The sequence below is a fragment of the Salvelinus fontinalis genome, chromosome 13 (assembly GCF_029448725.1).
Source record: "Salvelinus fontinalis isolate EN_2023a chromosome 13, ASM2944872v1, whole genome shotgun sequence".
NCBI classification, from domain to species: Eukaryota; Metazoa; Chordata; class Actinopteri; order Salmoniformes; family Salmonidae; genus Salvelinus; species Salvelinus fontinalis.
The window spans coordinates 17,143,408-17,158,097 of record NC_074677.1 but is presented as its reverse complement, the minus strand read 5'-3'; the positions used below and the strand labels follow the sequence as shown (position 1 = coordinate 17,158,097).

The following is a 14,690-nucleotide window of genomic DNA, read 5'->3' as shown; positions in this document are numbered from 1 at the left end:
TAATGCCTCTTACGGGGAAAGTAATCTAAAAGTAACAGAAAGCAATCAATTACGTTACTGAGTTTGGGTAATTCAAAAGTTACGTTACTGATTACAGCTTTGGACAGGTAACTAGTAACTGTACCAGATTACATTTAGAAAGTAATCTACCCAACCCTGCTGGCTACATAGAGGGCACAGCATGATCAGAAATGAGAGGTCACTTGGTTGGGTCAACAGGAAGTACTGCCAGAGCCCTGCAAAATGACCTCCAGCAGGCCACAAATGTGCATGTGTCAGCATATGGTCTCACAAGGGGTCTGAGGATCTCATCTCGGTACCTAATGGCAGTCAGGCTACCTCTGGCGAGCACATGGAGGGCTGTGCGGCCCCACAAAGAAATGCCACCCCACACCATGACTGACCCACCGCCAAACCGGTCATGCTGGAGGATGTTGCAGGCAGCAGAACGTTCTCCACGGCGTCTCCAGACTCTGTCACGTCTGTCACATCTGCTCATGTGCTCAGTGTGAACCTGCTTTCATCTGTGAAGAGCACAGGGCGCCAGTGGCGAATTTGCCAATCTTGGTGTTCTCTGGCAAATGCCAAACGTCCTGCACGGTGTTGGGCTGTAAGCACAACCCCCACCTGTGGACGTCGGGCCCTCATACCACCCTCATGGAGTCTGTTTCTGACCATTTGAGCAGACACATGCACATTTGTGGCCTGCTGGAGGTCATTTTGCAGGGCTCTGGCAGTGCTCCTCCTTGCACAAAGGCGGAGGTAGCGGTCCTGCTGCTGGTTTGTTGCCCTCCTACGGCCTCCTCCACGTCTCCTGATGTACTGGCCTGTCTCCTGGTAGCGCCTCCATGCTCTGGACACTACGCTGACAGACACAGCAAACCTTCTTGCCACAGCTCGCATTGATGTGCCATCCTGGATGAGCTGCACTACCTGAGCCATTTGTGTGGGGTGTAGACTCCGTCTCATGCTACCACTAGAGTGAAAGCACCACCAGCATTCAAAAGTGACCAAAACATCAGCCAGGAAGCATAGGAACTGAGAAGTGGTCTGTAGTCACCACCTGTAGAACCACTCCTTTATTGGGGGTGTCTTGCTAATTGCCTATAATTTCCACCTTTTGTCTATTCCATTTGCACAACAGCATGTGAAATTTATTGTCAATCAGTGTTGCTTCCTAAGTAGACAGTTTGATTTCACAGAAGTGTGATTGACTTGGAGTTACATTGTGTTGTTTAAGTGTTCCCTTTATTTTTTTGAGCAGTGTATTATTAAAGAGATGCTTTACAATGAAATACAGATAGAGATGTAGTAGTCCAAGAGTTTATGATCCAAGGTCAGTTTTGCATTTCACCTGATGATTATGATGATTGACAGTGTTAAAAAAAAAAATTAAACAAGGTTTAAGCATGCTATTGCTCTCTCCATCTGTCTCTTGTCTACAGGTATGTTTTGATGTGAGAGAGGATGCCAACCCCCAGTCCCGTCTTCGCCACCTCACCCGCTCTTAAGATAACCTTCGGGCCGACTGGGAGCCCAAGGCTGGTTAGGAGACACCACTAGAGACACTATTATGTAATTGTGATGAACTGAGAGAATATTATGGTATATTATGAATCATTAATCATATGCTGTCTTCCCTGCCCCTCTGTTCTTACCTCTTTCCCTTTCTGTCTTTTACTCTCTCATCACCTCTGCTTTCTTCCTCTGTTTTTATAATGCATTGAAGTACAGATTGAACTTGTATTTATAATATAATATTACAATTATAATATATATAATGCATGTATTATATATTTATAACACTTGGATAATGAACTTCTTTCAATAAAGCGTTTCACATTCTCTACTGGTTGAAATTAATTATCTCATTTGATGAAATACTACACCTATCTTGTGTTTATCAGATCAATGTAGATTAAGGAAATTAGATAGAGATGAACTCGTTTTAGAGTATTTACATGATGCATAAGAAGTGTAGTGTACTGTTTTTTAAATTCTATTTCTCTATATATGAATGACAAATCAGCCTTTAACTAGTCAAATCATGTTTAGTCTTTTACATAGTTACAATGTGTAACCATTGATGTCCCTGGACCAGGATTGGTATACACCGTTGAAGTGTATAATTGCAATACATACATGCAGACACTGCATCATTCAAAGACTGGAATTTGATACTCCTGGTATTGGATATGATTGCATCTCAGACATTCATACCTGAACTGCACCTTTATTTGCCAAGGTAGAGTACATGATCATTGAATATATTAAATGTACAGGCTACAATGTGGGGATCTCATGCATGGTATATATGACTTGTGTCCTTGGCACAAAGTTATATTATATTCTACTCAATCCATAGGCTTCATTAATGTCATTCAGACTGTTTTGAAGTTGATACAACTGGCTATGATAGCTGAGGTTCTGTAGCCAGGTTCTGAACTAATATGTATACCAAACGTTTTAGCGTCCATACACAGATCGGCTACATAGCTAGGTACACATCCATAGGCATACAACTATTTTTATCCTCCACTGCGCAATAAGCAAGAAAATAGTTAGCTAGCTACATTACTTCAGCTGCATTGCATGGCAAATATCAGCAAGGCAAGCTTACAAAATTGTACATTCAATTTGCAGTAAATGCTTCAGCTAGCTAGATTCTTTACACCCACTGTTTCACAAGATGTCAGCCTGGTTTGCTGGTTGTTTAAGGAGTCCCTAAAACATTAAACAACCAGAATTACAATTTCAGACTGATGTCACAACACCCATAAAGCTAGCCGGCTAATTTTAGCTAGTCAGCTAGCTTGCTAAATAGTGATTTTCGTAAATGAACAAATAAACAATGACAAATAAGTATGCATAATTATTTGTCTCTACATTAACTAACATATTCCTCTCAACTGTAATTTTTTTTGCATGATTCGTTATGACATTAAAATTACTTACATTTGCTTCCATCCTACTATCTTTGCTGAAGAAAGTCGCCAGTCTTGGGTCGCAGAGAGTCAAATTCGTCATGGGAACCACTCCATAAGATTGGTCATCGCCCACTGGTCGCTGCTGGTGATTTGCATAAAGTTGGGGAATTTTTAAAATGTTCACCACTTCCCATGCCACGTTCGTGCCGCCCAATGGTCCCTGCCCTCTCCGCTTCCCTTCAATTGAAAATGAATGGGAAGCGGTGTTTCACTGCGCGGTACTGCGTGCGAGTGTACACGGGCACTATGGTCTGTCTCTTAGCCATTCAAAGTCAAATATTTATCGGTCACTGTTAGCCCTGTAAATGTATTGAAAGAGAACCCAGTGAATTTAAAGAGGATAGTCTTAGCATCAACAGTTTGTGTGGGTTATTTTGTGGGTTAGAGCAAGAATAATGCTGTTTTGAGTAAAATATACCATTTTGAATGGGACCCTATGACAGTAGTTGTATTGACAAAACACAATGTGACTTTAAAAACACAAACGAAATGCATTATCCTAAAACTGTCTTGAGGAATCGACTACATAATGACAGCCATGTTAAGTGGAGAAATCATCTAAGGTAATTGCAGATATTGGCCACTGGTCCGCCTAAGTGAATATATTGTATGTAATGACACTGGTTTTGAAACGTTATTCAGGGTTGCATAAAATTAATGTGTATGTTTGTTTCTTTAAAATACATTAGGTGGGCTTGATTTTGCAGATGTGAATGTTTTATAGTTCCTGTGTAGGCAACAGTATTTGTCTTAAATGTAGGTGGTCACTGTTAACAGTTTAGCGGTCTAGTCAGTTGGCTGCATGGAAGTGAAGAGAAAGGCTCATCTGAATGTATTTAGTTCCGAGTTGATATAGCCTATGTGCAGTCAGTGATTCTAAATGATAATGTAAAACGCAGACAAACTAAAGCTAAAAGAAAGAGATGATTAAATTTTAGTTTTTTTCCAAATCCATTAACCAATTGCACATTTCTGAAAGACCTGTTCATTCAATTTGGGAACTTTTTTAAGGATGTTTTAAACAGATTTTTAGTCAACGCTCTTTGAATGAACATTGTCTCAGGGATAATCAAAGTGCACTGTGACAGTCCGTGTACCTGTGCCCCATGTGAGTTTTTTTTTCAGTCAATGCCACCAAAACGATTTGACTTTAGTGTTTGTGAGACCTATGTAGCCTACTTCCAAAAAAAGTTTAAAAAGTGCATTCCTCAATTGAAAGTGAGGTTGAATTATTCTCACCCAATCTGAGATGGAATGATGAAGATACTGTCACGCCTGCTCCCGCTCCCCCTCCCCCCCCCCCCCTGTTATTTGTTTAACAGTTTTTTGGTTACCACATGATTCCATGTGTCATTTCATAGTTTTGATGTCTTTACTACTATTCTACAATGTAGAAAATAGTAAAAAAAAAAAAGAAAAACCCTTGAATGAGTAGGTGCCTCCAAACTTTTGACTGTTACTGTACATTCATAATTTCCCCTTTCTTCAAAGGCTGGATTTTCAGTTAATAAGCTATTTACTGTATCGCAAAAATGACATTGAATTGTGTTCGGTTGTCAATACAACCAAATTTCAACATTTGAAGGATATGTATCTTGTGTGCCACTGACTTGATCTGCCTTTAATTCCAGTTAGTCTACAAGTTAATAAATATGTTGGATACACGTCTCCAACACGGAATCAAAGTTAAAGAATGGTCCTATTCTTTAACTTATATTTTAGGTTGAGATGGAGACGTGAATCCAACATATCAATTATTATTTTCTTGAAACTCTACGCCTATATGTATTGTGTATTTTTAATTTAACCCTGGGTTGAATTGAAACAATAGCTGTTGATGACTTTGCAAATGCTATATAGGCCTAAATAGTATCATTGATGATATGACTTATAAAGTATGGTTACATTTAATTTGCTCTGTTAAACCTACCCTTTGGAATGAGTTTGATAGGAACAGTGAATATATTTAGTTATTAAGAGATCTATCAAAAATCATTCTCATGATAGCACATTGGTAATAGTCAGTATCAAATTTTAAAGCTAGGCTAAGCAGGGCTTGGTTAAAACCCTGGATGGGACACCAAATTAATAGCTGTAGATCGCATGTGTCAAAGTCATTCCACGGAAGGCCAAGTGTCTGCAGGTTTTTGCTCCTCCCTTGTATTTAATTGATTAATTAAGTTAACTAATTAGTAAGGAACTCCCCTCATCTGGTTGTCTAGGTCTTAATTGAAAGGAAAAACCTACACACACTAGGCCCTCCGTGGAGTGAGTTCGACACCCCTGCTGTACATACAGTGGGGCAAAAAAGTATTTAGTCAGCCACCAATTGTGCAAGTTCTCCCACTTAAAAAGATGAGAGAGGCCTGTAATTTTCATCATAGGTACACTTCAACTATGACAGACAAAATGAGAAAAAAAAATCCAGAAAATCACATTGTAGGATTTTTAATGAATTGATTTGCAAATTATGGTGGAAAATAAGTATTTGGTCACCTACAAACAAGCAAGATTTCTGGCTCTCACAGACCTGTAACTTCTTCTTTAAGAGGCTCCTCTGTCCTCCACTCGTTACCTGTATTAATGGCACCTGTTTGAACTTGTTATCAGTATAAAAGACACCTGTCCACAACCTCAAACAGTCACACTCCAAACTCCACTATGGCCAAGACCAAAGAGCTGTCAAAGGACACCAGAAACAAAATTGTAGACCTGCACCAGGCTGGGAAGACTGAATCTGCAATAGGTAAGCAGCTTGGTTTGAAGAAATCAACTGTGGGAGCAATTATTAGGAAATGGAAGACATACAAGACCACTGATAATCTCCCTCGATCTGGGGCTCCACGCAAGATCTCACCCCGTGGGGTCAAAATGATCACAAGAACGGTGAGCAAAAATCCCAGAACCACACGGGGGGACCTAGTGAATGACCTGCAGAGAGTTGGGACCAAAGTAACAAAGCCTACCATCAGTAACACACTACGCCGCCAGGGACTCAAATCCTGCAGTGCCAGACGTGTCCCCCTGCTTAAGCCAGTACATGTCCAGGCCCGTCTGAAGTTTGCTAGAGAGCATTTGGATGATCCAGAAGAAGATTGGGAGAATGTCATATGGTCAGATGAAACCAAAATAGAACTTTTTGGTAAAAACTCAACTCGTCGTGTTTGGAGGACAAAGAATGCTGAGTTGCATCCAAAGAACACCATACCTACTGTGAAGCATGGGGGTGGAAACATCATGCTTTGGGGCTGTTTTTCTGCAAAGGGACCAGGAACGACTGATCCGTGTAAAGGAAAGAATGAATGGGGCCATGTATCGTGAGATTTTGAGTGAAAACCTCCTTCCATCAGCAAGGGCATTGAAGATGAAACGTGGCTGGGTCTTTCAGCATGACAATGATCCCAAACACATCCAATGAAGGAGTGGCTTCGTAAGAAGCATTTCAAGGTCCTGGAGTGGCCTAGCCAGTCTCCAGATCTCAACCCCATAGAAAATCTTTGGAGGGAGTTGAAAGTCCGTGTTGCCCAGCAACAGCCCCAAAACATCACTGCTCTAGAGGAGATCTGCATGGAGGAATGGGACAAAATACCAGCAACAGTGTGTGAAAACCTTGTGAAGACTTACAGAAAACGTTTGACCTCTGTCATTGCCAACAAAGGGTATATAACAAAGTATTGAGAAACTTTTGTTATTGACCAAATACTTATTTTCCACCATAATTTGCAAATAAATTCATTAAAAATCCTACAATGTGATTTTCTGGATTTTTTTTTTCTCTCATTTTGTCTGTCGTAGTTGAAGTGTACCTATGATGAAAATTACAGGCCTCTCATCTTTTTAAGTGGGAGAACTTGCACAATTGGTGGCTGACTAAATACGTTTTTGCCCCACTGTAGATCAACTCTTCAGTAGGAGGTGCTGCCAAGTTTATTTTCTAAGGTCCAAATTCAAGGTTTGTTTATGTTGAAAATTGGTTTCAATGACTACATAATCCTGTGGTTGAAATCCAATGTATTTTCAACATAGATTCCACGTCACAATAAGTTGACAAATTTCCTTGAAACAACGTTGATTCAACCAGTTTGTATCCAGGCTATATTGAAAAGAAGTGGAGGACGCTCAACTAATATGAGTCGAGGTGCAACCAAAAAATGTGATCAGAATTGAAAAGGCGCAACACTGGCTTGCCATTAAAAACTCAATGTTTTCTTTAATCAATGTTAAAATATTATTTTTACTTTGCTTAAATTAAACATTGCGTTTCAGAGGAACAAGAGTTCCGACTTTTACTTTTCAACAACAAAGATAATGACATGTTAAAATAAAACTTTTAAAAATCTAAAGGATATTCCATGTGGAAACCATGGATATTAAAGGAGAATCAGGGGCAATGCCATGAGAAAATGGAAGGATTAGAACTATATGGGGCATGACCATGTTGATTAACTATAGGCCTACATAAAGATTCATGTAAAAAAAAACACTGTCCCTATGTGAAAAGAATGGAAAGCAAGTGGCAGGGAAATTATAATGGGTGCGAAACTGTCGCCCGCCCATCCATGTTGGCTCAAGTAGGTGACCGAAACAATCAATCAATTGAAGTTTAAGAGCCACAATGGCGGCCTTGCTGTAAACTCAGCAACACCCACATAAAATATGGGAGGCTCCCATAGAGATAGATAGAAGACTCATCATGGATATGATGTGTTTTAGCGTGGACATTGCCATTGCGGGATTCCACTAGTTTAAAGTAGTCAACTGGGTGGGGATTCCTATAAGTCGGGCGCCAATTAGCCAATGAAGAAAAATAAGAAAATAGCCTAAAAGGCGCTGCTCATGCTGCCACAGGCGATATAATGTCACAGATACAAAGAGAAGTCCTCTATCTATCTCTATGAAGGCTCCAAGTCTATGGCTTAATGAGACCCGCCATTTTCCTGAAAACCTCCAGTCCATTTAAACCCAGCAGGGGGAGGCGAAGTAGAAAAGAGCACAGACTTCTTCAGTGAGAACGAAACGAGAGGGGGCGTCAGTGCGAACAAAGTAATTATAGGGAGAGGAGTGAGAGGACATTCGGAAATTGAACGAAAGTAAAACACTCTGGGTTTGTATCTTCGTGGTTTTCCGACGTAGACGATACACCCAAACTTCAATTACAGCCTCAAATCAAGTCGTGGATGTGGGGTGCATATATCACCCTGGGATTTAGCTACACGAGTAACGTTCCTGCCGTCAAAATTTTTCTCCTCTCTTTATTTTATGTCAGGTGGCTGAACTGTGGAAGCTACAGAGGACAATATCGATTCCACAGGATTTGAAACATTTGTGCTGTACTTTATACAAAAGTGCGAAGATGTCTGGACAAAGCATTACGGATAGGATAACTGCAGCTCAACACAGTGTAACCGGCTCCGCGGTGTCCAAAACGGTGTGCAAGGCGACCACGCATGAAATTATGGGACCAAAAAAGAAACATTTAGATTGTAAGTATTAATATGTCGACCAGTTGCTACATTGTTGCGTCTGATCAAGTGTGTGTGTGTAGTCTATTCCTTAGGCATTGAACTGTGGCTAAGGCCTACAAACCCACATGAAAAAAATACTATAGTGCAAACTATAGTATATAAATATAGTACTATGGTATAAATGTTGTAGTATTACAATATTTATACACTTGTATTCACTGTAGTGTTTCTGCGGACTTCACTGTAGTATTTACTGTAGTCTTTTTGCAGACATGACTAGGATACTGTAGTGGTTTTGCTTTATTATCTTTGACATAGAAGTGCGGGCTTTTTCTAGTAGGAAACCTACTGAACAAATACTAAATGAGCACCTTTTTCATAACCTGTACGTAGGTAGGACTAGCGTCTGAACGAATCGTTCAGAGTTTGCTCTTTTCTGTAACCCGTAGGGAACATAATATAATGGTATATACTTGGCATGAAGGTTTCTCACCCATAGGCTGCACAAATTGGGATATGGGAATGGGTGGATTATGCAAATTTAATACTGTGGTATTACTATAATAAAAAAAAACGAGTGTTTTTGTGGACAATACTGTAGTATTTACTATAGTATTTGCCACTACTACAAAATTCTATGAGCACTGCATGATCGAAGGGTATACTACAGTGTGGACGTCAAGGGATACTACAGCTTATTACATACTTCTATAGTAAGTACTATAGTACACTGTAGTATTTTTTTTAACATGTGGGTAGGCTATAATCAAGCAGTTATTTTCTGATGTTTGCCTATCTATGAAACAATGCGAGATTTCATAGCATTTTACTACAATTACCCTACACCATGCCAGCATCTTTACAATGGAAATGAACGCTGTGCTTGGCATGCAAATAATTTGATTAACTGGATGACGATCAGGTTGTAGCCTAGACTTTGAACTTCAAGAAATGGTGTGACTTTAAATCAAATTTTATTGATCACATACACATAATTTAGCAGCTGTTATTGCGGGTGTAGTGAAAGGCTTGTGTTCCTGGCTCCAACAGTGCAGTAGTATCTTTCAAAAAAATAAAAATACTCTTCATAACAATGCACACATCTAAAAGTAAAAGAATGGAATTAAGAAATATATAAATATTAGATTGACTAAAATACAGTATAATAGAATACAGTATATATTGTACCAGTCAAGTTTGGACACACCTACTTATTCCAGGGTTTCTTTATTTGTACTATTTTCTACATTGTATAATAATATTGAAGACATCAAAACTATGAAATAACACATGGAATCATGTACTAAACAAAAAAGTGTTAAACAATTCAAAACATATTTGAGATTCTTCAAAGTAGCCACCCTTAGACAGCTTGTAGTCTGTAATTGTCTGTAGACCCTGCTGCAAACGTCTCGTGTCTGAGCCGTTGACTTGTGACTCCACTTTGTCTATGTGTACTGATGTTTTGCCTGTTTGACTGCCTTACCGAGGGAATAACTACACTGTTTGTATTCGGCCATCTTGCCATGGTTAAATGCGGTGGTTCGCGCTTTCAGTTTTGCACGAATGCTGCCATCTATCCACGGTTTCTGGTTTGGGTAGGTTTTAATAGTCACAGTGGGTACAACATCTCCTATACACTTCCTGATGAACTCAGTCACCGTATCTGTGTATTCAGCATTGTTATTCTTAGAGGCTACCCAGAACTTATCACTGTCGCAGTATATCCCAAGAGCCATGTTTCCGTGAAACATAGTATGTTACAATCCCTGATGTCTTTCTGGAAGGAGATCCTCGTCCTGAGCTTGTCTACTTTATTATCCTGAAACTGAACATTAGCGAGGAATATACTCTGAAGCGGTGGATGGTGTGCACTCCTCCTGAGTCGGACTAGAAGTCCACTCCAAATACCTCTTCTCCGCCTGGGTGTTTTGGAGCACCCTCTGGAATAAGTTAAATTGCCCTGGGGGGGTACGAACAAGGATCCAAATTGGGGAAGTCGTATTCCTGGTCATAATGACGGAGTTACCGCCGCTTTGATATCCAAAAGTTATTTCCGGCTGTATGTAATAAAACAAACAATTTTCTGGGCTAATAATTGAAGAAATAACACACAAAAATAAAAAAAATACTGGAAAGTTGCTTAGGTGCTAGAAGCAGAGCTCCCTTATCTGTCGGTGCCATCTTAGACCTATGAATGATAACCATTATTCTACCAAGAATGATGGTTATTAAAGTGCTATTTATGCAATGATTTAATAAAATAAATCGCTTAACTGCTCCGTGATTTGTTTATGCAGTCTTCTATCGAGATGTCCACCTATTTTCTTTCAATAGCGACTACATGCCTACAGGAAATTTACCATCCAGTGAGTGTCCCTACGTGATCTTATGCTTAGCATACGTAGACGTTTTCTCCCCTCAGTGTTTTTGGCTGACTCTGTTCTTCACAGGCATTGAATGGGGAACTTCATGAGAAACAACTTTTAGTGTCGTTTTCCGCAAGATGGTCTGACTACGGATGTTAAAGACACCCTCTGCACTTCCTGACATTTTACCATTGTTGATTCACAGTTCTCCTTCTCCATTCCTTCTGTGTTGGGTTACTCCCGTTCAATGGGTTTTATTTCTGCGCTGACCTCAGTGCCCTAGCATCAGTGCTGATGCAGTTTGACTGCAGGCATCACCACATCAAGCTGTTCACACCCCCGCTGCTTATTCCCCCCCCCCCCCCCCCCCCCCCCCCCATACAATGTTTTGGTGGGGAGAGATGGTGAAACCAATTTCCTAATGGGCACTATTTTTAGCATTGGTTCCAGAATAAGAAATGCCATGTGTGGTGTTTGTTGTGGGTCTTGAAGGGCATGTATGAAACTCCGAGTGAGTGGAGAGGCCGTACCTCACTGACTCCTGTGCATAGAAGGCTTCTTGATTGGCTTCTCCTTCATGAGGAGGCTGCTAGAGAAGACCTCTTAAGACCCCTTTTGTAGTCTGGGGCTTGCAGGAGCAGAGCAGGAATGTGACAAAGGTTATAGGTATTTCAGGAGGGCTGGTAGCACTTGTGTTGGAGTTTCCTCTCAGACTGAAATAGCAGTGTCGTGTCTAGCTCCCCTCCTGTCTGATTTGTACCCAAGATATGGCTCCCTCTTAGCTCCTTTGATTTGGGTTGAGTTTCCGGCCAGTGTGCACATTCTTTAGCACAGGCCTGTTAAAGAAACTCCACCAAATAACTTGTTACCAGAGAGGAAGAAAATAGGGAAAGGTCAAACAATTGTCTTTTTCCCAGCTATGAGCCAGCCTGCTCTTGGACGCTGGTCTGCTTTGGTGAGAAATGAGCTCCGACACGACTGCTCCTGACATTTTAAAAAGATAGACAATCTATAGCCCACCACTTTAGATTCCAGTTTGTTGTAATCAGTAATATATCCACTCAATATTGATGTATCTATTTATAGAAAGAGGAAAACGACTGCACTTTTATTGCATGTTAGACCTTAAATTGCTTTTATGTAAACCCATTTCTGTCAGTCCCAAAGTGCAAGGTTCAATCGCAAGTGTAGCCTATTTGATGCTTTAGTGACTTTTCAGCCACTGTAAATGGGAAGTTTATTTTATTGTGTCATTTGACTTGACTTGTTTGGCATCCCAAAACAGGATGTGTGATCATAATGAGGTAATGAAAGTATGGTTCCCAACTTCCCACATCACCTAACACCTGGTGACATTTTGGTGAACAATAAAGTAAAAAAATAACCTGTATTTGTGCCAAGTTCATTATCATTCGGCAAACACGATGAACGTTAAACTTTGTCTATTTCCAGAAGGAATTTACTTTGAGATGCAGTATTCTGAAATCTTTATTTCTTATTTGACCTCAAGCATAAAACTTGAGACCATACTCCACACACTCTAATCCAAAGTGAACTGGAGGAAGTAGATCCCGCAGCCTCCCAGCAGCAGTAGACTGCTGAAGTGATGGTAATCACCTCATAGTACCTCAGTGGTCCTAATGATCTGGACACACAGCTAGAATCAGTTAACTACTTTTGGAGAGGAAACCTCAACACTGGCTTTCCTATAGTTTCCTTTTATGACAATGCAAATACAGGTCTCAGAGTTATATTGTAGCTACTGTACTAAAACAAGGTTGTCAGAATGCTGGGTGTATTAGTCATACTGAAACTAGGAAGTGTTAGTTTACCTGATAGTATTACTTTGAAACGTAGGCCTACAATATCTGTATTGTGTTGTACAAGCCTTACTTGTTTTGATTCCTGAACCTATTTTTGACAATATGTTAGTTATGAGTGGTTTCAGTTGAATTCAACCACCTCCTACTCAAGGCCTGGAGTGGTTTCAATGCCCCTTTTTAAAAAATGCAGGATTAAGGGCAGAAAGAACCCTTGGTTTACTAAGGAACTTACAAAAATCATAAGGGAGCTAAATGCTATGTAGGCTAAAGCAAGAGGGACTGGTTTGGCAGATGATTGGATGGCTTTTAAACGTCTTTGAAATATGGGTGTGGCTATGGTCCGTAAATTGAAAGCAGACCACTACCTGAAATCTACTATACATATTTTAAATAATCAATCCACATTTTGGCAAGCAGTGAAGGGTTTGGAGTGCAAAAAAGATACAAAGCTTCCCAAACATTTTTTGGTAGACACACAGATTGTAACAGGTTCTCTCAGTTACAATCTGTGTGTCTACCAAAAATTGTATTCTCCATTCTGAAAGCCTTGAATCAGCATTTTTTTTTAGATGCAGGCAGTTTATTTGAAAAGGTCAAAGGTATAATTGAGCCCCCTATGAATTTACCTGACACCCCTGTGCACTCCTTCACCAGGTTCACCTTTTCATCCTTCTCTGTTTCAGAAGTGTGTAAAGCCCTGAAAGAAATTGATGGAAAAAAATCCCCTGGCCCTGCTGATCTAGACCCCCGCCTCCTACACCTAGCTGCAGACGTCATTGCTCCCCCCTTAACATGTATTTTTAACCTCACACTTGATGTTAAGGAAATCCCCAAGTTATGGAAATCTGCTTTTGTACTGCCTCTCCTAAAAGGTGGAGATCCTTCGCTACTTGACAACTATCGACCCATATCAAAATTGTCTGTACTGTCAAAGGTACTGGAGTCCTTAGTTAGTAGGCAGCTAAAGGCCTACTTCCAAGAAATCAACATCTTAAATGGAATGCAATCAGGTTTTAGGTCTGGCCACAGCACTGTTTCAGCAATATTGAAGGTTTTAAATGACATCCACTGTGCTCTTGATAAGAAGTTACATTGTGTGTCTGTCTTTATTGATTTGTTGAAGGCCTTTGACACCCCGTGGACCATGCTTTGTTAGTGCAAAGGTTCAAATGTTGTGGAATTACTGGTCATGCTTTAGATTGGTTTATAAATTACCTATCAAATCATACACAATGTGTAATGGTGGATGATTGTAAATCTGAGTCCATAGAGGTGTGCTCAGGTGTTCTGCAAGGTTCTGTTTTGGGCCCACTGTTGTTTATTTTGTATATCAACAACATTGGGGATCTTATTGAAACAGCGGATGTACATTTTTATGCAGATGATACTGTTCTTTATTCAAGTGGTAGTAGTTTATCGTTAGCTTTTGAAAATGCCCAAAGAGCATTTAACATCATACAACAGAATCTGTATGATTTTAAAGCTGGTTCTAAATTCAGGTAAAACAAAATGCATGGTATTTTCAAATAATCATGTCATTGCTACATTGACTGGATGTACTATAGAGCAAGTTAAAGTGTACAAATATTTTGGTTTGTGTGTTGATGATAATCTGAGCTTCACTGTGCATGTAGAGAACTTGATAAGGAAGCTCAAGCTGAGAATAGGTTTTTATTACCGGCATAAGGTTGGTTTTTCTTTTGAGGCCAGGAAGGAGCTGGTACGATGTACATTACTGGCGGTTTTATATTTTAGTGATGTTATATATATGCAGGCCTCAGCCACTACCCTGAGATCACTTGATTCAGTATATCATGCAGCCCTCAGGATCATTACAAATCAAAAACGTCTAACACAGCATTGTGATCTCTACAGCGCTGTTGGCTGGTTGTCATTGACCTTGCGTAGGCTTAAACACTGGTATACACTGATTTATAAGGCCATATTGGGTAAAATGCCATTTTATTTATGTTCTTTTTTTGTCAGGTCGGTAAATTAATATCAATTACGGTCCCATTCTCATTTGCTTCTAACAGTACCAAAAAT

At 40.0% G+C, this 14,690-nt stretch overlaps 1 protein-coding gene across 10 annotated transcripts in view; it reads left to right on the top strand.

Annotated features, from left to right (window-relative positions):
* Nucleotides 1-7,926: 7,926 nt before the first annotated feature.
* Nucleotides 7,927-14,690, top strand: part of LOC129868178 (phosphatidylinositol-binding clathrin assembly protein-like) — a 53,757-nt gene continuing 46,993 nt past the window's right edge. For 5 of the 10 annotated variants that reach the window (XM_055941909.1, XM_055941913.1, XM_055941912.1 and 2 more), the window contains exon 1: nucleotides 7,928-8,470. In XM_055941909.1, coding sequence (XP_055797884.1) covers nucleotides 8,341-8,470 — 130 coding nt within the window. In that variant the 5' untranslated portion in view covers nucleotides 7,928-8,340. Of the gene's footprint in view, nucleotides 8,471-14,690 lie in introns of all 10 variants that reach the window. The other 5 variants (XM_055941916.1, XM_055941918.1, XM_055941915.1 and 2 more) reach the window with 3 other exon arrangements.